Source organism: Podarcis liolepis (genome assembly GCF_965112155.1).
Source record: "Podarcis liolepis genome assembly, chromosome: 12".
NCBI lineage: Eukaryota > Metazoa > Chordata > Lepidosauria > Squamata > Lacertidae > Podarcis > Podarcis liolepis.
Window position 1 is genome coordinate 37,298,719 of NC_139563.1, and position 24,801 is coordinate 37,323,519.

Here is a 24,801-nt window from a genome sequence, read left to right on the forward strand (position 1 = left end):
TTCATGCTAATGACTAGTGTCAGTCCTCTACTGCCTTCAGTGGTCCAGTCCTGAAATTGTTCCGTCACCTAGAGTTGAGGGAGTAAGCATTTAGATTCAAATGTCCACAAATCCTGCAGTGTATTTTGTTCACTCCATGTACACATTTGTGACAGCTGCTGCTAAGCCATTCAAGTAAATTGGAGGTCATGTATCAAGCCTGATTGTTTTGCACAGCACAGTGGAGAGTGTTCTTGCAATGGTATTCTTAGCAGTTCATGTATGTGCTTTGCACAAACAGATTTCCAAGAATAATCATAACTGGTGTTTATTTAGCTCAGATTTTTTTTGGTAATTGAAACAGTGCATTAATTTGTCCATGTTAATGAATGCCACTCAAGTGGCAAACGTTTATGGAATCTGTTTAAAGTCATCTTCATAACATGAAACTAATGGCAGTTTGTGTAAGAAATATGAAAAAGGTCACGGGAAAGGTGCGGGAAAGGTGCCTAGTGCTGGTTCAATCTGCAGGTAGGGATGGGGAAAATAACCTGTATGAAACTGCAGAGCTACAGTCAGTCAGTATAGATAACTAGCTAGCTGGACCCAGTGGTAAAAGGCAGCTTCAGCCTGAAGATTTTTTTTAGGCTATCTTTTATTGCAGACTTTAGATGGGTTATTTTTGCCTGTACATAAATTTTTTCCACTTCTCTTTAGAGCCCTGGAAGGAGACCAGAAAATCAAACTGACAGAATCACCGAAGGACAGATTTCTCAGCATGCAGTATATTTTCTCAATACTGCTCTTACTTCAGGGGATGATGGACAGGTTCCTGCTGTGCCAACTCGGTTACCAGTCCTGCAGTATGGAAACCCTTATACAGCCCAGGAAACAAGAGGTTTGGAAACTATTCTCACCGGCTTTTGTTTTCACTGAAGAATTCCAAAAGGAAATGTACACTTCCGAGCAAATGAAGTCAGTAAGCTAACTTTGGTCAATAGTCTTTAAAGGTTACAATCAACATATATTGTGTTACGAGGAAGAGGTTTATTTTTTAAAAAAGAGAATTCATTCACCTACACTCTGTCCAAGTTGTCTGTTTTACTTATTAAACGCTTGAGAAATTATTTTTGAGTATGTTTTAAGAATTCTTTGCTATATGCCACTTGGAGTTCATTGCCTGATTGTGATTGCAGATGGAGCAGATGGTGCTTTTTACCCTGATGAGATCCAAAGGCCACCTGTAAGAGCACCCGCTTGGGAACTTGAAGACAATGTAGTGTGCAGCCAACCAGCCCGCAACCTCAGCCGACCTGATGGTTTAGAAGATCCTGAGGATAGTAACGTAAGTGAGAAATAAAGTAACTTCTTGCCCTTCTTGAGTTTTGAGGTACAAGCTTTCCCTTCCCAAACTTACTAAGAAAATTTCTTCTCCGGAGGAGATGCTTCTTTCTGATTAACCAAATGACAAATTTTGGTCACAGCTAGTTCCTTCTAGTCACTGACCCCATCTAAATGTATGCATACACACCCCTGCCTGTTCATACACTTCTGTTCATAGACCTCGGCTGCTCCTCTCTGCACCACGGTTGCTGTTACTAATTATTATCTGTGGGCTATGCTCACTTGACAAAACACACATTGACACATAGTTACTTATCCATTTAGCTGTAGCTGTAACATGTGCACTGGGTTAACCGTGTTAAATTATCCTAATTGGAAGGGGTTTGATTGGAAATTCAGGTTGGAAATGGGAAGAAAAGTAGTAGACGTAAAGGTGAATGCCAATAGGGATGTTTTTGAAACAATAATACATGGAAGCTAATATTACCAAACATTTAAATAGATGTTATATTACGACTACTACATGCTTATAAATCACCTACATTTTTTCTAAGTGCTGTACATAGTTAAAATACAGCATTTTGTACCTGCAGCCTGACAATCTGATGGACACAGTAGAAAAGGGAAAGGGAATGGGGAAGGAAGAGGCAAACAAGTATTTGAGTAGCTGCACTTCCACTGGCTGATGTATGGAGCCACATTGGTCTCCCTCTTGCCATTAGGTACTTCCTGGAAAGTACAGGAAGTGCAGCCCGCCTGTGGCTGTAGGTCATCTGGCAGAGTGCTTCCTTTCTGAATTTCCTGGTACATTAACAAAAGACAATTGGTATTTCCCAATACTGGAAGTCTCGTCAATAATGTAAAAGTTACTTTCATTATGGAATTCCTGCTTCAAACTGTGGTTATAGTCCCTTGCCCATGTAATACGTAATAAATGTAAAATATTTAGGACATGAGATACAATAAACTATGGTAAACAATGCTGTTAAGTGCACGGCACAGTTTTTTGCTCCCTTTAACTTTTAAGAAACACTTGAATAAGAAACATTTCTTTACAAAGTCCTATGCTCTTTGCAAGCATAGTGGTATCACGACCTACTTCTCATTTAGTCTAGTTTGCCACATTTAATTGCTATTAACCTTTGCAGAAACTGATCTGTGTTCAGACAGGCATGATTTTAGCCCTGGTGCTCAGTACCTATAATGGAGAAAAATGTATCTCTTCCTCCTGCCTTTTGCCCCCTGAGTCCATTACTGTGAATAATTAAGAAAACTGTCAGAACTTTTGCGGCCTATTTAAGGTCTTGGATGTGAGCTTAGTGCTCTTCCTTACCTTTACTTCACATTTTGCATATTTAATATGATCGTTCTTGGCACAGACATTACAGATGACAAGCCCTTCTCCTCTTTAGTCATCCACTGCAGTTTAATTAGCAGAGTGTTCTTTCTAATCTATGTGCTTTGCCCTCTCGCAAACCCTAGAGGAACAGAGCTAAAGTCTTGTGCTCATTTGCTGACACAGCTTAGATTTGGTAATGAGGTAGAAGGATCCTAATATGCTCAAATGGGAACCAACTTTGGGCAAGTGTGTGCCTGTTCACAGAAGATTTTTCTTGTCTTACATCAAATAGAAGTTTTAACATCTTATCATCCTACTTTTCCTGCTTGTCAAATGAAGATCACTTAATTGTTCCCAGCAAGGATGTTCAAACAGAAGAAATAGGATGCTAACTACCTTGCACTTGCTAACTACCTACAAATGCTTGGCAGGCACCTATAGAGTGGAGCAGATTAATATCAAAATACCCCTTCAGAAGTAAGCATACTAAGCAGTTTGTGGCAGGAAATTTATCTTATTAGATGTAGAGCATCTAGCATAATGAGCTATCAAGAGATCAGATAAACTGCCTGGTTGCTTCCTTTTTATTTAAGTGGAAACATCAGTGGAATGCATGCAAGTATCCTGCACAAAAAATGTGCAATCTTGTATTCCCTTCTGTATGCTGGTGTTGACATCTATTCCTAAGGCAGAATGTGCTTACGTATGCGCTGTGTGCTTGAACCTAGGCAGTTAATCCCAGTCCTGCTGTATCTGCTGCAATAGGGTAGCAGGTATGCATGGAGTCCTCTATCACATGTAAGACCTAACATCGTTGGGGATATGCACATACATAAAATGCCTGCAAGCCCTTCACTTTTTTTTTTATTAGTGTAAAGAACCTGTTAATCAGGTGTACGGCCTGTGAATGTATGCTCAAATCCCCCGTCAGTGTCTTCTGAATAGTGGCTTAAGTGCATGCACCAAATTGCCAATATTGAGTTTATGTGAATGATAAAAGTATATCTGGGATAGCATTCTGTGGATTATCTCTAAAAGTATATCTGGGATAGTATACTTTGCTAATTTGTTAGCTGCTGCCCTAACATTTTTATATGAGTAATAAACACCTGTAACAGGTTGGAGCAGGCTTCTTCAATCTTGGCCCTCCAGATGTTTTGAGACTACAATTCCCATCATCCCTGACCACTGGTCTTGCTAGCTAGGGTTCATGGAAGTTGTAGGCCAAAAACATCTGGAGGGCCAATGTTGAGGAAGCCTGGGTTGGAGCAAACAGGAAAAATATTGACAAGCCTTTATATCCTATTAGTTGATCTGAAAAAATAATTAATGTTAGTTACATCGCAAATGTTTCCATGTAGTTGGTTTTGCAAAACAGGCAAAAATAAAGAAAATACCTCAAATCCTCTTTCAAATGTGGTATTGCTAGAGCATTTATATATTCATGTTGATTTGCTGAAATTTGAAATTACTTGAGCACAGGAATCCATTTTATAGAGTTCTTAAAAGCTTTCTCTGCTAGAAGCTCTAGGGCATGCCTTGGTGTAGAGATCTTACTGGTGCCAGCTGCAGCTGTTTATGTGAAACAAGAGCACAGCTGACAGTGATGATGTGAGGAGCCAGCCAGATAGGATAATTCAATAGTAGTTGGGCCTGACTGCAAGGTGACATATGTGACTTGTTTGATAGGCTGCAGTGGGACACCTGGCCCACTCAAAAAACTTAGTCATTGGGAAGAAGTCGTCTTGTGGCACCAAATCAATGACTTCTTCCCACCTCTTGTATTTCTTGCAGATAAATGTTTCATCATTTGAACTTTGTTTTAATTTAGCAGTATATGAAATGAAATTTTGGCGTAATATGGTGCCCTGCGCCTTTATTTCAAAGAGGGTTTCCTTTGTACCTAGGCTCCAGCTATTCTTATTGGGGTGAAGAATAAGAATGACGAATTTTTGATTTGTCAGTTGATTGAGAGAAATACATTAGCACTATATATATATATATATTTGGTGGGTGGTATTTAGATCTTTTAGAGGCTTGTGAATGTTACAAATCTTTTGACCAAAATATGATTAAAAAGCCAACCGTTTTACTTTCAGGATGATGAGGCAAGCGCACCTTCTGCTCCGGAGCCACCAAACCTCGGCTTACAAGAACGTGGAACAGGCTTTTGTTTTGATTCCAGGTAAGGTAGTTTCTTGTGGGTGAAAGTGGTGTCAGGCATATAGTAATGCTGGAACCATCATTTAAATTTTACACTTTCCTGCAACATTCCACTATCATGGCATGTTGACAGAAATGAAAGGTTGCATTGGGATGGGCAATATCTCATGCCATGGCCTAAGCAGTTCTCTGGATCACAACTTTTTCACTTGAAAATGTGAAGTGTGCATTGACCCCACCCTGCATTGTTGCCCACCATCCTGCACTCACGTTACATGAGTGTCAAAGACTCCCTTTGAGCACTGTTAGCTACATGATCAGTTACACAACTCCTCCCCCCTTTACAAATACAGTGGTTCCTTGGTTCTCGAACTTAATCTGTTCCGGGAGTCCGTTCGACTTCCGAAAACATTCAAAAACCAAGGTATGCCTTCCGATTGGCTGCAGGAACGTCCTGCACTCAATCGGAAGCTGCGGAAGCCGCATTGGACATTTGGCTTCCAAAAAACTTTTGCAAACCTGAACACTTCTGGGTTTGTGGCATTTGGGAGCTGATTTGTTCTACAGCTAAGCCGTTACAGAACCAAGGTACTACTGTACCACCACTATTTTGTGATACATTTTTAAAACAAAACAAAACAAAAGACTGCAGTTTCAGTTTGGTACACATTGTTCTAGCTGTAGAAGTGGAAAGAGGAAAGAGTTTGTTGGAGGTATTTTCTCAAATATGAGTCAGGCTTGAATGATTCACTCCCACTAATTATTCAGGCTGGTTTTAATTTGTGACAAAAGCTAAATTGTCTAGTTAGATTTGGAGGCTCTGTTTACAGCAGACTGTTAACAGCTTGGTTGTTTTTTTAATAATCATTTTAAAGACACATCAGTCCCTGCTTTCCTCCATTTTATATGCAGTAAAGAGATATACCTGAGGCATTTAAAAGGAGACAGTGCACAAAAGCTAAAAATTGTTGGGGGTATGTGCTTTATTCCTGTGGAAAACAACTTTGTTAAGCTGGATGGCATGCAAGTATCAAAATTCAGTTGCAAGATTGGGGGCGGGAAGGCTTTCTATGCTAATAGTGATAATTATGATTATAGATTTCTTACCTGCCATTTACCATGAGATCTCAGGGCAGGTTACAGCAATTTAAAAACAGTATGTAAACTACATAATAGGTATCTCACACACCTGTGGGAAAGAATTCCACAATTTAGGGGTGCCACAGGGAATGCTGGCAATGGAAGAACTCAAATGGTTGTTCTTTCCTCTTTTATCCCAAGTTTTGTGCACATCAAGAAGTGTCCCCTTTGTGAAGTGATGTTTCCTCCTAACTATGATCAGAGCAAGTTTGAAGAACATGTTGAGAGTCACTGGAAGGTGTGTCCCATGTGCAGCGAACAGTTCCCTCCTGACTATGACCAGCAGAGCTTTGAAAGACACGTACAAACACACTTTGATCAGAATGTTTTGAATTTTGACTAGTTTGAGGCATCTGAATGCAGATTAGTTTAGGCAAAACTTGAATGAGCGAATTCTGTAAGAGAAGAGTACACAGCCGTCATAACGTGTTGTTTAAAGGCTACTTTCAGTACAGTGCTTTGGCCTATTAGCAAGTATTGGGCTAGCCTTCTTTGATCTAGCATACACCCAGAACTGTTATAATATCTATCAGTATTTATTCCCTGGCTGACAAAATGCATAAGAACACAGGAAATGCACAGACTTGTTCAGAAACCTCCTAAGTCGAGTTTGTAGTAGTGGCAAGTGTACAGAATGACTTGATTTTGCTCTTGTATTTGCTTATGATTAGATATTAAAATTGTTTCCATGATAATAAAATGAGGTTTCTCGGTAATCTTGTGTGTATCCTTCATATGAAAGTTTAACATAATTTGTCCAACAAAAATATAGTTTTTTACATCTCTGTCAGAAATGTAGTTGCTTTGAGACACATGCTTGCACAACATCCTTACAGCAACATTCACTTTTGCATAACTATTATCTCTTGCAAATGTCAAGTACACTAGTAATCTATTAAAAGTTCTGCATTTCGGTCTGCTAGAAAATAATTGTATAAAAATCTCTACCATTAGGCTTCATTTGTATTCAGCAGATTTTTAACATGTGTTATGTAGCACCCCCATTCCTTTTTCCTGGATTGTTTTTAGCAAGTTGTGTTCATAGGGACTAAGATTTCTAGAATCTTCTGCATTCTGCTTTGCACATTTTCCCCATTAAATTTGTGGTGTGTATATTTAAAACACTATATTTTTGAAGCTTAAACTTTAGTAAGTAATTTGATCCTTTTGGATAAAATTCACTTTTCCATCTGTTGTACAATAGTCAAATTAAAGACAAAAACTAAATATTGATCATGAGTCTTTATTTGGCACCCTTGTGTGTTTCTGAAGCTCCTTCAGTTGTGACTGACATGGCCTCCATTGTAGCTTTTTTTTTTTAGGGGCAGAGGGGGTTGCAGATGGAGAAATTGCCAATGTCTTCTGTGGGAATGAAAATGTCTTGGGATTAAGCCATTGTTTACTTAAGACTTCATTGCTACTGAGAAAAATGTGTAGTATTTTTGTGATGTGTTTGTCTCTTCTAGAATTTCACTTTCTGAGTAAGTTATCTTGGTTAGTGATCCAATCTGTCTCAAGCGTAGCTAAATAAGAGCAGGCCATGGACTAGCACGATCCCATTACCCCTTCCTTTCCTAGCTCAAGAATGTTGTTTCGCACCAAGGTACACATAATAATGGTTTGCCAATTGTTTCCTAGTTATGATGGGAATTTGGATTAGAAAACACTGGCCAAGTCTAGAAAGAGAAGAGGAGGAAATCTACAAACTTACAGCCTTATAACTATAATAAAAACCAGCCCTGATTGAGATTTTTGCAAGCCTGCCCACCTAACTGATTCAGTTAGTGCCACCAGCTTTAACAGCAACCGTATCATCCGATACCGTTACTGTTTTACCACTATCTGTCTTGTTAAACTGCAAATCTCTTGTATGATTTGGGTAATGCACAGCATGCTCTTTACAGATCAAAGCAATGAAAGATAATGAAGCAGCATCTAATTTTTTTTCTGGGTCGGAGGCAATTTATTAAATGTGGTTCAATGTACATTATAAGCAGCTTTAATGGAAAGAAAATGGTATACACTTTGTGGTGCTTAGTTCTAAAACAAACCTCTTGTGACTTCCAAACTTAATGAACTTTGTCCCCAACAAAATATAGGAAAATATAATTTAAAGCACATTATCACAGACACAGTACAATACATTCACTATACACAGTATAACAAAATAGTCCCATTTTTACCTGTTTTAATACTGTCACACTGACTAGGTAAATAGCAAGTTGATTGTAATAGTGGAAAAGGGAATGACATGCAACATTTTGCTTATCTGTTCAATAGGGTTAGCCTGCCTTCATTTACTGAGAGCAGAGCGAAATGACACTGAAGTAAAACATTAGATGCTGTGTAGTAGAGCTTTGAGTGTAAGCAATAGATTCTTATGTCTGGGTCAACCATTACCCCAGCCTTTTCCAACCTGGTGCACTCTGGGTGATTTTGATTCCAACACCCATCGGTCTCTGGCTGAGGGCAGGGGCAGTTCAAAACATCTACAGAGCTCCTAGTTGCAGAAGGCTGCTTTACATGGGCTATAGAATGTACTTTTCTGAATATGGGTGAGGGGGGTTTGTTTTTAAAGAGGCCTTGTTTGAAATTCTTTTTGACCCTCATTATGAGAGATTCAGAAGTTCTGAAAAATCCTTTTAAATTAAAGATCGAGGGGCAAGGGCTTATTTGTTCTAAAAGAATGAAGACTTGCATTTCCCATGTAATATACATATATAAATACTTAAGTACACAGAAGAGGATTACCTTTAAAACTTTACTTTTTCTCATGAGGGCGACAACCTCTCAGTTTTAATAATGTAGGGTTGTATCCAACTGGCATAGTTGGAGTAGACGCAATGGAATGAGGGATGTAAGTTGCTTATGACTAAAGTGAATTGGGGTCATTGGGTCTACTCCAAGTTTGACATAAGTGGATACAACCTGTAGCTTTGCATACTACCTAAACTGTTAACTTTCACTTACACAAGAGGACAATAATGAAGGCAGGAGAGCATCAAATAAACAAAGCATTCAGGTATGGTCCAGACACAAGTATCTCTCTGATAGATCTATCATCTATCAGATCTATCATCGAGTACCTGATTCAAGAAGCACTTCATTTCAGTAAGGCTCATGATGTCTCATAGTTCAGAAATAAACTTTTAATGCTAAACTTGTGGAATGCAACAACCCACAGTAAGTTAGTTAGAAAATATATATTATATATACAAAAATCTGAAGGTACAATGTAAATGGAACTTGAAACTCCCTTAACACAAATAATGTACCTCATTAAAACATCCTAGAATTTTTTATTTGCAACCACTGGCCCATACTAGTACGGGGTTGCAAGAGTTGGCAATACATAAAACATTTAAATTTGTTGGCAATCGAGAACTACAAAGTGCTTTAAGAACTTCATCTAAGATGAAGATAATTTCTCCCTCACAAATTTGCACTTTATTTCCAAATGTCTTCTAGTAGTAGATATTAAAGAAGAACGAGACCAGGAAAACTTGGTCTTCTGGAATTATGGTGGGTCTTTTAAACATTATATAGCATCCTTTACAGACAGGAGTAGGAATTCTAATGCTAGAATGAATGGTTTACTAGTTCAAATGCAAAGATTTTCAGCATTTCAGAGAGCTAAAGAATTTGCAAGGTAATATAAAATACAGCAAGCACACCTTTTATGTATGTTATCTGAGTATGAAAATATTTTTAGCATATGTTAAACATTCTCTTATTTATAATTCCAATACCTAAAACCTTCCTATCCCACAGATATCTCTATTACATAAGGCATATTAACCAGGTGGATAATGGGGAATTGTTTTGGTTTTGCAAGCACATGGGAACTGATGTGTCGAATTTCTTCAATCACATTACAATCTTGAAGTTCTCAGTGCCAAGCTTTCCTCCTCCCCTTCCCCATTCTTATTTTAACACTGCAGAGCAACTAAATATACAGCATACCCTAATTCTCCTTTTGGGGGGAGGGAAATACTTCAGAAAACCTGTAGCTTTTAGCACCTTTATATCAAACTAACGTATATGGGCATGATGATTACATGTGCAAATGTACAAAATCATTAACTCTACAAAGATACATCATTCCAAAATTACAGAAAAAAATGGTAAAGCATGCAATTTAAATTCTTTACGGGGTTGCTCAGTGCTTCCCCAGAGAAGGTGGCTGTCTTCAGAATCAGCAACTGCTGGTGAGGATTCCTTGGCACATATGTGACCAGCATGTTATTGCTGCATCTTTCTGATAATCTCAGCAGACACTGGTGGGTGGAAATTGATTGTATGGTGCCGCAGACCCTGAGCTGTCTTGTAACTCTTCCCACAACGACATTTGAATGGCTTCCGCACACGTATCTGTGTTCTGTGGCCATTCTTGGCATGATATTTTATACCGTTCACATTCTGTAGGAGGAGGAAGGAGTATAGACTTTTAAGCTGTTCTATATTAAGTGGTCTAAGCAATAACTCTGGTTTTCGGAGTGCAAGTGTATAGTTTAGATTATAATTATATACCATTTAAGGAATAGAATTCAGCTACCAATCTAAATATATGGAAGCATGACTAGGGCAGCTTTGTCCACCGTCTCAGATGGGATCATGAAATGTTCACATTTGCTACAAGTTCATTTCTTCATTGTGTCAAGCTTTATGCCCATTTGTTCTCTCATGAGGCCAGAGTGGCAAATGCAGTCGGGGTATATACCTAGGGAATGCTCAGCTACACTACTGGTAACCTTAAGAGGCAGAAATTACGCCAACCTTCACAGAAGGACAGACCCAAAGCAAATAGCCCATTCAAGCAATAGTTGAAGCACTGCTAGATCATTTTTATATTACTTTTCAAGAGCACTTAACCATCCGGCCGCTGCCATAAAGCTCTACTACCAAAATAAAAGTACAGTTCAATCCTATACATGTCTACTTAGAAATAAGCCTCAATGAGTTAAAGGTAAGTGGCTATAGGATTGCAGCCTTATTAAATGGAAACAGCTTTTTCAACTGGGGGTGCGGAAAAATGAACTCCTACATAAGCTCAGTGATTTCTGCATTCCTCTGTTACCCCTGTTTTATACCACGTTTTCATGTTAGATTAAATATGTGGTTTATCTTTCTGCATTCTGGTTTAAATTTCCAAGCACAAAGTATGAATTTCTTTATGGAAGAAACAAGTAGAATAAATGCAGAAGATTTGGGGGGGCAGGGGGCAAAGAAAAGCTGCATGAAAAAAGTATGGAAACATACACAAGGTCTTTTATGTATGTTGGCGAAACAGGAAGCAGTATTAGCCACGAATTAGTATGTGTTTTCTCTTATGGTAGAGCACTTTGTGAGTCAACAACTTGCTGACTGCTTGTCCTTACATTCATGGTGCACAACCTAGCTTAGGCTATAGGTAGCCAACATTGTGCACTCTAAGACCACCCTTGATCTTGCGATCCCATTGGCTTAAGCTGATGGGAGCTGGAGACGACCACATTTGACTACCTTGGCTCAGACAGTACTCATGGATTTTTCATGAACAACAGAGTGCAGATGATAAAGTTACCTTGATTTAAAGACTTCTTAGACATTTCCCCCCTCTTAAGGCAGTGGTTCCCAACTGGTGGTCTGTACAACCCACCCAGGGGATCTGTGGCACCATTCACATAACAAAAGCTACCATAGAGAGATCAAAAATTTTCAAAACCAGAGGTTCCAATGGCTTGGCTTTTGAAAAATGGGAGCCGCAGTACTTAAATATTTGGGAAGCACTGCTCTAAGTGGGGGAAGGGGCACCTTTGATTTCCTCAATGTTTTGTGTATTTTCAGGTGTCTCACATTTTTGGAGTGAATGCTTTGTTCTTTAGCATCCCAAACATGGGTCTCCAGCTGTTTTTGGACTACAGTTCTCATCATTCCTGACCACTGACCCTGCTAGCTAGGTATGATGGGAGTTGTGGTCCAAAAGCAGCAGAAGACCCAAGTTTGGGAAACCCTGATCTAAGGCTTTAGCGGTATATAGATTAGAATGAAATCTAGTGAAAAATAAGACACCTGCTTTCAAAGGGAAGGGTCTCAACCATGCAAAAAAAGCACACTTACCTTATATCGCTTTTTACAGCCAGGGACAGGACATGCAAAGGGTTTTTCGTCTCCTCCATTCATACACATGGAACTTAGGATAGCTTCAGAGCTGATGGCACTTTCTGTAGTCCAGGACTCATCGCTGTCTGAATCTTCATAGTCTACTTCCTCCTCATCATACTCGCTTCCTAAGAAGACAGAGCAGCAAAACAAAATAAAAAATGGGTTCAAATAAACTATAGCCACAAGTTTCATATTTATTAGTATCCTCCAACCGTTCTCTGCCTCATCTATTGCCATCCTAAGTTATATTACTAGGAGACTGGTACTTTTAATTACAAAAAATGTTTCCCATCATAGCTAGAACTTGGTAAGACACAGAATGCTTCATTTGTTTAATAATTGCTACTAACATATTACATAAACAGCTTTAGCTAGCTTCATTCTAAATATTAATCAGCAGAGCTATTTTATTGTCAGACAACCAGGGAACTGGAGGGGAGCAAGATGGAATTGCATGCTCTGCCCCCCCCCCCATCCCTGGCCTCAAAAACCAAAGCAGATTTTTAAGGCTTTTCCTTTACACAGTAAAACACTTGAATGGCATAATTCTCTAGATCATAAACAGTGTAAAATAATATGTTGACAAGTCTTAATACATTTACTAGCCCTCTGGAATTAATAGAAATTATAGCACGACATTAATAAGAATTATACTGTAGCAATTACAGCTGTGAAACTCACTCCCCCAGGTGTGAGGATAAATTGCATTGTGTGCTGCCCTAATACAGCATTATGTTCCAGATAAACTGCAGCAGCCTTTGGAGGACCACGTGGCAAGCTTTTTAATTTTATTTTTTAAAGTTGCAATAAATATTAATAAGACTCTCTGTGTGGCACACATTAAAGGGAGAAGGAGAGTAACAGAGAAGGCAGAGTTTCAGTAGCCACAGTAAGTACATGAAACAAGGAGCAGTCATAAAACACGGGGGGGGGGGCGGGAAAGAAAAACCCTCTCTCAAAAGGCTTGTTGCAGGCTTGGCAAGGGCTAATGTTGACATTGCAGGATGTTTCTGCCCTAGGCTGAGTCATGCGTTTTGCTCAAGCTTCAAGCCTTTCAGTCATTTCACAGCAGAACCAACAGTCAATAGCTCTCCTGCGACCTATATTTTCTCAGTAGACACATGGCAGATGGATAACTAGATCTGGTCCAACACAGGCATAATACAGTGGGTCCTAGCAAACCATGGTCTGCAAACCAGAAGCCAAGTTCAGAGCCCATATTCCCTTCCATTATGGGATTGATTCTCGCTTCTCTTTCCTTGTCAGCATTTAGAGTCAAACATACACACTAACATTTCCCAAACTTGGGTCTCCAGCCTTTTGGGGACTGCAATTTCCATCATCCCTGACTACTGATCCTGCTAGCTAAGGATGATGGGAGTTGTGGTACCAAAACAGCTGGAGACCAAAATTTGGGAAACCCTGTGATGGTAAACTTGGTTAATGCCAGTCTGGTCCCCTCTGCAAATCCACTTCAAACTCTGGGTTGAAATTTTGGTTTACAGGGGAGACGATTAGCATTGATGCACCACGTAGCTCCTGTATGCATGGGCTTTCCTTTTTATTTTAATAGAACGATCTGATTCACATGCATCACTTCGCTTGTGTGGATTGGATTGCAATTAAGAAGGAAGTTCTTGGAGACAGCGAGACTCCTGCAGGGGCAACTGGTTGGACTACAATTTCCATCAGCCCCAAGAGAATGGCTAGTGGTCAACAACATCTGGAGACACCAGCCATGTTGGCCAACCCTGGACCAATGTTGTATGTTCCAGTTTCCATAGTTCTAAGTCATCTCTACGTGGGGAAGCTTATCAGGAGGCAGTTTCCCAGAAATGAATTTAAGATTGAGGAACGAGAGGAAATTCAAAGGTCATACTACTGCTAACACGATTTTGTCTTTTAAGAGATTCTTCTTTCTGCCTCGAGTATTTTGCAATGTGACTTTGAATCCTGTCAAATATGCAGCAACATGCAAACAAAACTTTAAGAATATCAATGGCTATTAACATTTGAGAAGATGAATGCATTAAATGATTCATCTCTCTTTAGGATTTGTGTACACAACATTCAAGGATATATAATTCTCCCTGTTGTTTACACAGGCCTGGAAACAAGGGATGTTTTAGACACAGGCCACTACTCATTACTCATGGTGCCCATTCACTGATTTGTGTGTTCAACCAGTAGAGAGAAAGTTCATTGTTTATATGGCCCACCTGAAAAATGAGGGAACCAGCATTCCTCAAGTACATGCAACCTTTTCATCAAATACAGTGTGACATTCACAATATTTTATAAAAGTACTGTTAATTACATATAGCTAGTATATTCACATTGACCATGTCCTTATGTTAATTTCCAGTTTGCACACCCTACTGTCTGTTGGAACCCATTGTCCTTCCTGCCTTGGAGGAAATAATTCCATCTTCTTTGGGTTGGGGGGAAGAGTCTTTTCCACCAGAGACAGGAAGTCAGTTGCAGCATCAGGTGTACAAACAAATCTAAATCTACCAGCTGGTACCTACTGCTGATGGGAAGCTTGCTTGTGACATGCTGAAGGGGAAGTTCACTTTGGCAGAGAGAGACATTTTTTGGTCTCTGCTCTTTATTTTATTTTTTTGCAATAATAAAACAGGAAATGAACAACAACAAAAAGTCAACACCTACTTGCCAAGTCAAACCCAGCACTCTCTGACTCAGACTTGTAAAAGGCCGGTTGAAAAAAGACTTGCCCATCAACATTATGGTCTGCCTTCCCTGCCAACATCTGGATGTTCTGTTGGCTAGAACCTCCCTTATGAGGAGTCGCTGCTGTTGGAACATACGTATTAATGGCCTCAAATCATTTCTGGTAATGCTCACCGGGGAACAAATCCAAGTAGACTTCAAAGGCGTTTCAACGCAAGAAAAATCGCGCCTCTAATTTTCAAAATTAGATGTCTCACATTTTGTGGGAAGTGGGCATATGTTGATATAAATACACATGTTCTGGAAAGGTGTTAGATAAATATATGCTCACTGGCCACAATCCAAAGAGCTACTTAGGCTCCTACAGTACTGCAGTGGAAGATTCTACTCCCCAAACTCCCACCTCCACTTTGAATAGCCCTGTGCCATATCACAACCTGGTTTTTGAAACTGACTTCAAAAGCAGTTTGCCATGCAGCAGGAAGTTAGCTGCTGCCGGGGGAAAACAAGTCATAAGCTCTCACCTTCACCTGCTATCAAAACTTGCTTCAATGTTCTTCACATCCTGCCCACCCCCATTTAAAATCCGCTCTAGCTGTGTAACTCAGTTATGCAAACCCTCCTTTCTCAGTTGTTCTGACCACACTACTTCCTTTCATTCTGCAAAGATGGCTTTTGCCACTGGAGAATTCAAGCTTCTTGCTATTTCTTTGATGAGTGTTAACTCCATTTTGGCCTTTGCTTCTCTATCGCTTTGGAATTTTTGGAACTTAACTTCCAAATAAGCATGCCTACGACTGCAGTCTTCTTGTGAAACTAATTTCCTGCAAACTCAAATGATCTCTCATAAAAAGCACAACTCGGTTCATACTTTGTGTGGCACTTGTAGCTTCATAAAAAAAGTTTTATGGGAGTACTTCTTTTAAGACAACTAATATATGGCTATTGTAACTGCTACTTGAAATAAAATGGGGTAAATTTGGTTTATGATGGCAATTTCTATGTAATACTAATTTACTGATCTCCCCCATATACACTCACCATATTTATTTATTATAGATAATATATTCACCTAAGCAAACATCAGGTGGTAAAGCATATTCAGTTTTACAGAATGAAACACTGTTCAGAAGATCATTGCTGGAGGCCGAGAGGACAAACATTTCTCTAAAGCAAAAAAGTGTGGCTTCTGCTCACCTGCTTGGCAAAGCAGATTATATACATATAAGATGCACAGATTTCACTCTTCTTTACCATCATTCTCTCTATACAAGCAGTACATGGGTCCTGCTCACTAATTCTACAGAGGATATTTGGTTCCAGGGTGGTTTATAAAATCAAAGTATCAAAAAACAATAGAACCACATCATTAAAAAAATAAATGAGCGGAGCAAAACAGCAGACAGCAAGGAATGTTTTAAAAGTTTGAGAGAATAAACAAGGGCTCAGCTGACATCTAAAAGAAAAGGAAAATTTGTGGCAGACAATTGTTCCTGGAAGGGTATCAGTCATCTGCTTCACTGCTAACAAGGAAGGGAACATAGAGCAGCCTTGAATGATATGGGAGAAGACACTCCTTCAGATACTTGGGTCCCAAACCATTTAGGGCTTTAAATGTCAATACTAGCACTTCAGATTGGGCTTGGAAGCAGAAAGACTGTCAGTGGAGCTCTTTTAATACTGGTGAGATTTGATCCAATTATGCTGTGTCAGTTATAATTCTGGCAGTTTTATTCTGTGCCACCTGAGTCTTCCAGACTTTGGCCCTGTCCTGCAGAGACTTCAACTGAAAAACCAATCAAAGCTGGTAATAGCTGCTTCTGTTGTCACATGAACATTGAAATGCATGAATACTTGGGCAAAAAGTTTGCCCCTCAGCTGCAGAAGATTGACCCAGAGGTCACCAGAATAATGCAATATTTATTCATTAAAACAGGTGAGTTTTATGACTCGAAATGGTGACTAAGTAGTAAAAAAGAAAAACAGATCTGGTATGATTCTTTTCAAAGCACTTGTTGAGCAGAAGTGCTTTGTGGAGAATACAGTGGTAGCTCTGGTTAAATACTTAATTCGTTCCAGAGGTCCGTTCTTAACCTGAAACTGTTCTTAACCTGAAGCACCACTTTAGCTAATGGGGCCTCCCGCTGCCGCCGCACCACTGGAGCACAATTTCTGTTCTCATCCTGAAGCAAAGTTCTTAACCCGAGGTACTATTTCTGGATTAGCGGAGTCTGTAACCTGAAGTGTCTGTAACCTGAAGCGTATGTAACCTGAGGTACCACTGTACCTTGGTTTTAAACCCAGTAGGCTATTAAGGGTTTTCATTATCATCAGCAGGCAGCCAGCTTGTTAGAAGCAACAGCACACAAATGTTTGGTAATTGCATAATGCCTGCCCACAGAAGTCTAATACTATCCTTATTCACTTTGATGGCGAAATCTATTTGCTGCAACAAAACTGAGATTGGATTCTAAATCTAAACAGTCTAAGCCAAAGTAGAAGCAATTTTCAGGAAAGGTATGCCTGAAGTACAAACTTTCCACAGTTTGGAAATCTATGACCACGTCATAAGCTATACTCTAAGCCTCTTTGAATTCAGGCCTTCCCTAAGGGGTTTTCTGCTGCTGCCACCACCAGTCAACCATTCACACCATTTCCCCCAAACTTCCACAGCAAATTTACCCTTTCAAGTAGTGAGGGAACCTGTGATGAAGAAGGCTTTCTGGAGACAGGAGTTAGGAGATGCCTTGAAGGTCTCATTCTTAAGCCCTAAGTGTTCCCTGAGCATTCTCAGCATTGTATTTTTATTGCCAAGGCACATGAGAAGTTTCTCAAGATTATCTCAGACCTGTTTTCAAGAAAGCTCAGAAAAACGGAGTCAGTTGCAAGGTAAGCCAGCTTGACTATCACTAGTCCAAACAAAGACACACAAATCTTGAAACAGTATAGATGATCCCAGTGCCCCATACCCAATCCTGCAAAACTTGGTTATGGGTTGGGTCTCCCCTTCCTCCACCACTCTATCATAGCAGCATTCCTGCTTTCCTTGTCTCATTTTGGGACTGATTACGTTGCCCAATAAATTCATTCCATTTTTTAAAAAAATGCCGGAATACAAGCTGATGCAAAATATCTGAAACCTCTGGAGCAGATTTGGAGGGGAAGTGCTGCGGTTGCAGAGTGGAGTCCTCACCCCAATTTCCCTTCCCACTATTCTGCCATCAGCCAACCAACATCAATTGCATCCAACCTGCAACATTTATTGTATCTGAGACGGTAATTTTGCTACTGCCAAGGCAACATTCAACATGTCGCGCTACATATACTGCTACAATTTCCACTGATCGTAAAAAAGCAAACAAAAAACAGGCAACACTAAAACATGCATATAAAGTACTGATTCTAGAGAAAAGAAAACAGTCACAAGACATACACAAGACATATGTTCTGTCTACTGGGTTTGATCTCGACACGTGCAGCCTGGGTGCTGCAGAGGTGCTAAAAGCACACTGCTACCATTTCAACACACAATGTGCTCTTGACATTTTAAGGGCACGGTGTGCTCATAGTCTCAAGAAGTTATTTTGCATTCTCATATAAACATTTCCCTCCCCCTATCTTGTTTTCTACAGAAAAGACCTTTCAGAAAGGGTAAAGGGCCTTTGGTTTTTATACGCAATGCAGGAAAACATTATCAAGCCCAGCCTTGCAATGCTTTAAAACATTCTCAAGCAGCGTCCCTACAGCTTCATTTAAACAAATGCCATCTATTAGCCACTTCCAGCATAGACTTCCTGCAATTAAATAGCAATGTTTTACAGTGCAACTTCTTTTTTTAAAAGATAATTAAAATAAAAGAGCAAATAAAGGAATAAATAAACCCAAGCAGGTCCCTCCCGCCAAAGGTTTATCCTGCAAATTAACTCAGACATAATAAAATTTTCTGGTTGGGGCACAGGCAACAAGAGCAGCTACACCACTGAAGGGGGAAAAATGAAGTCGAGCATTTTCCATTCTCAGTCACTGCAGTGCTAATTGAACACTAGCAAATTATTTCAAAGATCTTTCTGCAAGCCCTCAAGGAAGAATGGGCAATCGGAACTACAGGGCAGAAAGACAGTGCATTTAAATGCAAATAAAGCATTCATAAGAGATGCTATTTTGGGTCTGCATTCTTAAGTTTAAAATACAAATCCAGGACAGCATTGCAGTCTTAAGGACTCTTCTGATGCACATGCGGGACTAGCAGTTTATTGTCTTTTTTTTCACCCTTTTTCTTTTTAAAAGGAACGTTATCAGGAAACAAATTCATGCTTAAGATAAAGGAGGGCAATAAAAAAGCACCTACGTAAATGAACGACAGTTTATATGTTACAAAGATACATTCGAGACCTGTTTTATAACAATAGATTTAAACGTGCTTTATGGCTGTACAAGAGCCATCCAGCCATTTACAGTAGAGGCAATAAAATGTCTCGTCCACATTGCACTCATCTGTGGGGCCTGGGATATGGTTTGCATTTATTTTGGAGGTAGGGCTGACTAAATTACAGCAAGAGTTAAATATGGCCTTGTTGATCAACCTGAGCTTTACAAACCCTTTTGTTGGGGCCCGATTTTAAGAACCGAAGTCATCTTGCTTCAAATTGCAAGCCTGACCTTGCAGGTTGCTAGACTTATGGCTAAACCGCTGTTTGGAAATTGGCTGATGGTGATTATCAGGGGCAGAAAAAATGGGGATTGGTTTGGAAATCCCAGCTAGGTGTAACTTGCAGCATAGGATGTTTATGTAAAGAACTGAAAGGGATTTAGGAGCCTGAGATGGCACCGGTTTGGCAACAAGGCATCTCAAGGGCTTCTTTCCTGGTTCATTGGGCAGATGAAAGTTGCTAAGAATGTGGTCTTGTTTGGTTTTTCATTTAATTGTGTTTGACATCCTAACATGGCACCAATCAGTAGTTCATTGGCCCAGTTGTTATAGAAGGAACTCATGCCAGTTCATCTCTCTGTATCACTGTTCCCCTAAAATGGTTTGTGTGCTTCACTGACAAAGGGCAATCTTCTGAACTAGGAGCCTGGTCCACACACCTCTGAAGTGTTTTTAATATGCATAACAATTACATTTTAAAAAATAATAATTTCCATGTGGGATCACAACCCAGTAACTTTAAAGAGCTGCTTTTTGTGTTAAGACTTTTAGACCTTGCTCACCAAAGTCCTTTCCCTGTATGAGCAGGCATAGAAGTGAATCCTATGATTTCTATAGCAGAGCAAACAAGCTAAAGTTGGACAGCTACCAATATGCTGATAAGCCATTATCCAGATTACGGTTATCAGAAAGGAACGAGCTGGTACACCATGTCAGCTGTGTTTGTAGGGCAAAGTATAAATAAACTTACAAAGAAACGTGGAATGTAAGGAGATCGACTGTGCAAGTGGAAGTTGTTCCACCTGTGCAATGACTTTGCGGGATTAAGTCAATCTTTAGGTGTCCCTGGACTCTTTCTTATTTTCTTGGCAAGAGGCTAGTGATACAGAGAGATGAACTGGCATGGGTTCCTTCGATATCAACTGGGCCAATGAACTATCCTTTTTAGAATATGTGCACTACTAGGCACATGAAATCAATGGGAATTGCTTCTACTGGGAGCATCTGAGTTTCTTGCAGCTTGGCAGGCATAAGACGCTACACATAGCTTTTTAAGAAAAGGATGCCTACCAACCAACCAGTAGTAGTAGTAGTAGTGGTGGTAGTGGTAGTAGTAGTGAAAAAATGGTTAGAAATGGAATGCCAGCCTTTCATTTTTCAAACATCTGAAACATAGCATCTACACAGTTATAGAAAAAGTCAATGCACTAAACTAAATGATCTTACCACCAGGTTTTCACTGATCACAAAATGAGACCTTTTAAATACTTTATGAATATGAACTAGTGTTCTTTGATCTGCGTTTTTCAAACACCGAGGTACTTCATTGCACCAATACATTAATTGGCTTTCTTTTTGATCCTAAAACACATTGTAACATCATTTATGATGGCTGAATGTTGAAATCTGTATTGGATTAACATGGACAAAACACTGGCTGTTCATACACTGCTGGGCCAGGTTCTAGGTCTTGTATACCTTAAAGGATACTTTAAATACCACCTGAGCCCTTATATCCCAATTCACTAACTGAGATCAACCAGAATGGTGAAATCTGCATTGGATTGAAATAGACAAAAGATACCGATACAGACTTCTGTGCTGGTATGTGCTGCTTATATAGAGCTAAAAGGCTTATCTTGATACTAGAGTTATACTGAAGTGGACTTTAAAGTACACAGAGATAAAACTTTGGCTACTGTGCTAATATGTCATTATTCACAGCTGATGTTCTTCCCTGTTGCAGCAAGTGTAAATAATGCGCACTAGACAAACAGTATACAGTGGTACCTCGGGTTAAGTACTTAACTTGTTCTGGAGGTCTGTTCTTAACCTGAAACTGTTCTTAACCTGAAGCACCACTTTAGCTAATGGGGCTTCCTCCTGCTGCTGCGCTGCCAGAGCCCGATTTCTGTTCTTATCCTGAAGCAAAGATCATAACCCGAGGTACTATTTCTGGGTTAGCAGAGTCTGTAACCTGAAGCGTATGTAACCCGAGGTACCACTGTAATGGAAATGGCACATAGCAACAGTGTTATTTTATGGAAAGAAAGAGTAAAACACAACAACAGTGGACCACACCTTTCTAGGCACCCCGGCAACATGTATACGTCTTCCATAAGGGCTACATCAGCAGTTCTGCTGCATGGAGGTATATACATGCTTGAAAGGCACCTTAAGACGAAAGGCCATATTTCTGCTGCAGCTTTGTAGAATGGAAATCACAACGAGTGATGACTTTATGAGCTTGGTCTAGACAAGAGGGTTACTCTTTGGTGAAATTGCTCCTTGGGGAGGTTACTGTGAAAATTCCCATACAACTAATTACCAAGCCACTGGGGTTTGCTACTGAAAAAAGGATTTGGCATTGAGAAAGGAAGCCTGCAATGCAGCAACTCTTGTCATCATGTCCAGATTTTACTTCAGTGGCACAGCAAGGATACTATGAACGAGGGAAAGGGAAACAACAGTAAAGAACAATAAAAAGGCAGGATTAAATAAGAAAATAGCCTTAGGCGGAGTAGATAAGAAGGGAAGGTTATGTTCTTGTAATTGTTTGATGCAGTGCTTCCTCCAACTACCTTCCTACAAAGTTAGATTTCACACAGCCGGCAGGGAGCCCACCTACCGGGTGGCAGGAAACCTAAAATCCCAGAATCACAGGAGGCTTACACAGAGCCAGGCTCAGCACACATGTTGTCCATCAGTGCTTTAATATATTAACAGAATTAGGTGAGATCCATCAATGGCATTACAATAACAACAAAATCTAACAAATGGATTATGTCAGGAAAACAACAAAAGGATGACCAACCACGTCTATTTTAACTCTGCACCATTCTGCCCTCCGCCCCCGCTGCTCTCTAACCATTAAAAGTATTTAATTTATTTGAAGTCCACACAAAGAGAGAGGCTTAGAATTCATTCACTTTGAAGCATGGAAGGAAATGTGAAGAACATTTATCATGCAAGTTTCACACCTTCTGTCCAGCTCAAATCCTATTACAGTGGTACCTTGGTTTACAAATTTAATCCGTTCCGGAGGTCTTAAACCAAAGCGTTCTTAAACCAAAGGCATGCTTTTCCATAGCAGCGGGGGACTCAATTTACAAATGGAACACACTCAACAAGAAGTGAAACATGTTCTTATTCCAAGGCAAAGTTCACAAACCAAAACACCTACTTCCGGGTTTGCAGCATTCTTAATCCAAGTTGTTCATAAACTAAGCTGTTCTTAAACCAAGGTACCACTGTATGGGGAGAGGAAGGGGTTTTGAAGCCCCTTCCCATATTACTTTTCAAGAAGCTTTCACCAGTCATTTGTGTATGTGCAAATGCAGTCTGGCCAGAGGAGTTGATCCCTTTTTAATCTCCCCATCAGAAAAGCTTATGGATCTATTTAGTGGTGGTGGTTAGGGCTGGGTGATATATTGATATCTTGTGATATTGGCAGTGCTTTTTCCCCCTTAAAAAAATGTTTAGGGGTACTTTCATTTTGACTCAAGAAAATCACCATTTTATAGTTCAAATCCGGAAAAACAAATACAGTAAATGGAAAAAAGTACAAAGATTCACAAAATGTTTAGGGGTATGCGTTCCCCTGCGTCCCCCAGAAAAACGACGGGTTAAGTACTTAATTTGTTCCGGAGGTCCGTACTTAACCTGAAACTGTTCTTAACCTGAAGCACGACTTTAGCTAATGGGGCCTCCTGCTGCCGCCGCGCTGCCGGAGCATGATTTCTGTTCTCATCCAAAAGCTAAGTTCTTAACCTGAAGCACTATTTCTGGGTTAGCGGAGTCCGTAACCCGAAGCGTATGTAACCTGAAGCATATGTAACCTGAGGTACCACTGTACCTGCCTTTGTTTTAGTTGACTTGCTTTCTGGGATAGACCCAGATTAAGTTAGCTGTACTTAAGTCCCACTGAAATGAAGGTGACATAAGTTAAATCTTACATTTTACAGTGGTACATTTGTTCTCAAATGCCTTGGAACTCCAACAACTTGGAAGCAAGTGTTCTGGTTTGTGAACTTTTTCGGGAGCCAAATGTGCTCCATTTTGAGTGCCACATTTCTGTTTTGAGTGTTACGCTGAGGTCTGTCTGTTTTTGCTATTTATTTTGCATTTTTGTTTTTGTGGCTCTTTTTGTTTTGTTTTTGTGACTGTGTGGACCCCAGTTCAGCTACTTATTGATTGATTGATTGATTGATTGATTGATTGATTGTGTGACTGCAGTACAGTGTTTATTGCTTTCATTTTATGGATCAATGGTCTCATTAGATAGTGGTCTCGTTAGATTCATGTTAAATTGCTGTTTTCGGGGTTGTTTTTAAAAGTCTGGAACTGATTAATCCATTTTGCATTACTTACTATGGGAAAGTGTGCCTTGGTTTTGGAACGTTTTGGTTTTGGAACGGACTTCTGGAACATATTAAGTTTGAGAACTAAAGTACCACTGTATAGTGATTTCAGTAGGGCCCAAGTTCAACTAAATTAGGCTGGATTCAAGTACCGCTGCATGTACATATATATATTTTTGAAATTATAACATTTTAGGTGATGTGTCTGTATTTTCTACATGAGCCAGGGAAGAGCACAACAAAGTCTCTAGTCTATCAGGAATGTTCTGTGGTTTACATTTGAAACGAGAGGTTATGGTGCCTGCATGTTACACATACACTGACTAACCACATGCTTATTTTCAAAAGAATTCCTTTTGACTCATATAGGCAATCAGTTTTAATTTGCTTAGGGTAGCCAAATAATAGGCAAGCGGCTGCTTATACCAGTGCAATTAAGAGTATGGACATGCAAAACATTTTCTCCCCCAAATCTAAACACCACTTTGTTAATTCACACTTTGGTATTTGGCACACTCCATAACTCACCTGTAAAAAAGTGGCAGCCAGCCCAGCCGTATGCGAAGATTAAATAAAAGAACTATTTAATGAAGTTTCATATTACTACTCTCTTATTACTGGTACAAATTGTTCTGTAGGAGAGCACCTAATTTAGTGAGCTAGCCCAAATTAAAAATAAACTCCGCTTTTTCCAGAAAATTAACATAGGGAGCTCATTTTTTAGATATATAAAAAACAGTACGTGTCCAATAAGGCACTGCACTAACAAAGCCCTGAGCATTATGGCTCCGGCTGAGTGGAAGGACATATGTTTATGCTTATTTTAAGAACTTTATTTATGACACAAATGATTGGGAATAGTTTGCAGGGTAAAATAAATAATAATTTTGGAGCAAGAGAATGGAAATGCTGGCCTTATTTATTTTACTCTTCTAGCCCACCCGGTTCTTGAAGGTCAAGTCACAGATAGGGTTTTTCTGTGGTAGGTAAGC

At 39.7% G+C, this 24,801-nt stretch overlaps 2 protein-coding genes across 13 annotated transcripts in view; one reads left to right on the plus strand and one right to left on the minus strand.

The window, feature by feature from the left end:
• Window positions 1–7,192, plus strand: part of TAX1BP1 (Tax1 binding protein 1) — a 33,308-nt gene extending 26,116 nt beyond the window's left edge. For 9 of the 12 annotated variants that reach the window (XM_083468147.1, XM_083468142.1, XM_083468145.1 and 6 more), the window contains 4 exons: window positions 697–877; window positions 1,176–1,324; window positions 4,762–4,847; window positions 6,107–7,192. In XM_083468147.1, coding sequence (XP_083324273.1) covers window positions 697–877; window positions 1,176–1,324; window positions 4,762–4,847; window positions 6,107–6,308 — 618 coding nt within the window. In that variant the 3' untranslated portion in view covers window positions 6,309–7,192. Of the gene's footprint in view, window positions 1–696; window positions 878–1,175; window positions 1,325–4,761; window positions 5,050–5,296 lie in introns of all 12 variants that reach the window. The other 3 variants (XR_014517667.1, XR_014517668.1, XR_014517669.1) reach the window with 1 other exon arrangement.
• A 709-nt stretch (window positions 7,193–7,901) lies between these two features.
• Window positions 7,902–24,801, minus strand: part of JAZF1 (JAZF zinc finger 1) — a 123,070-nt gene continuing 106,170 nt past the window's right edge. The window contains exons 4-5 of the mRNA XM_083468569.1: window positions 12,065–12,234; window positions 7,902–10,384 (exon numbers count right to left, since the gene is read on the minus strand). Of these exons, the coding sequence (XP_083324695.1) occupies window positions 10,208–10,384; window positions 12,065–12,234 (347 nt within the window). The 3' untranslated portion in view covers window positions 7,902–10,207. The remainder of the gene's footprint in view (window positions 10,385–12,064; window positions 12,235–24,801) is intronic.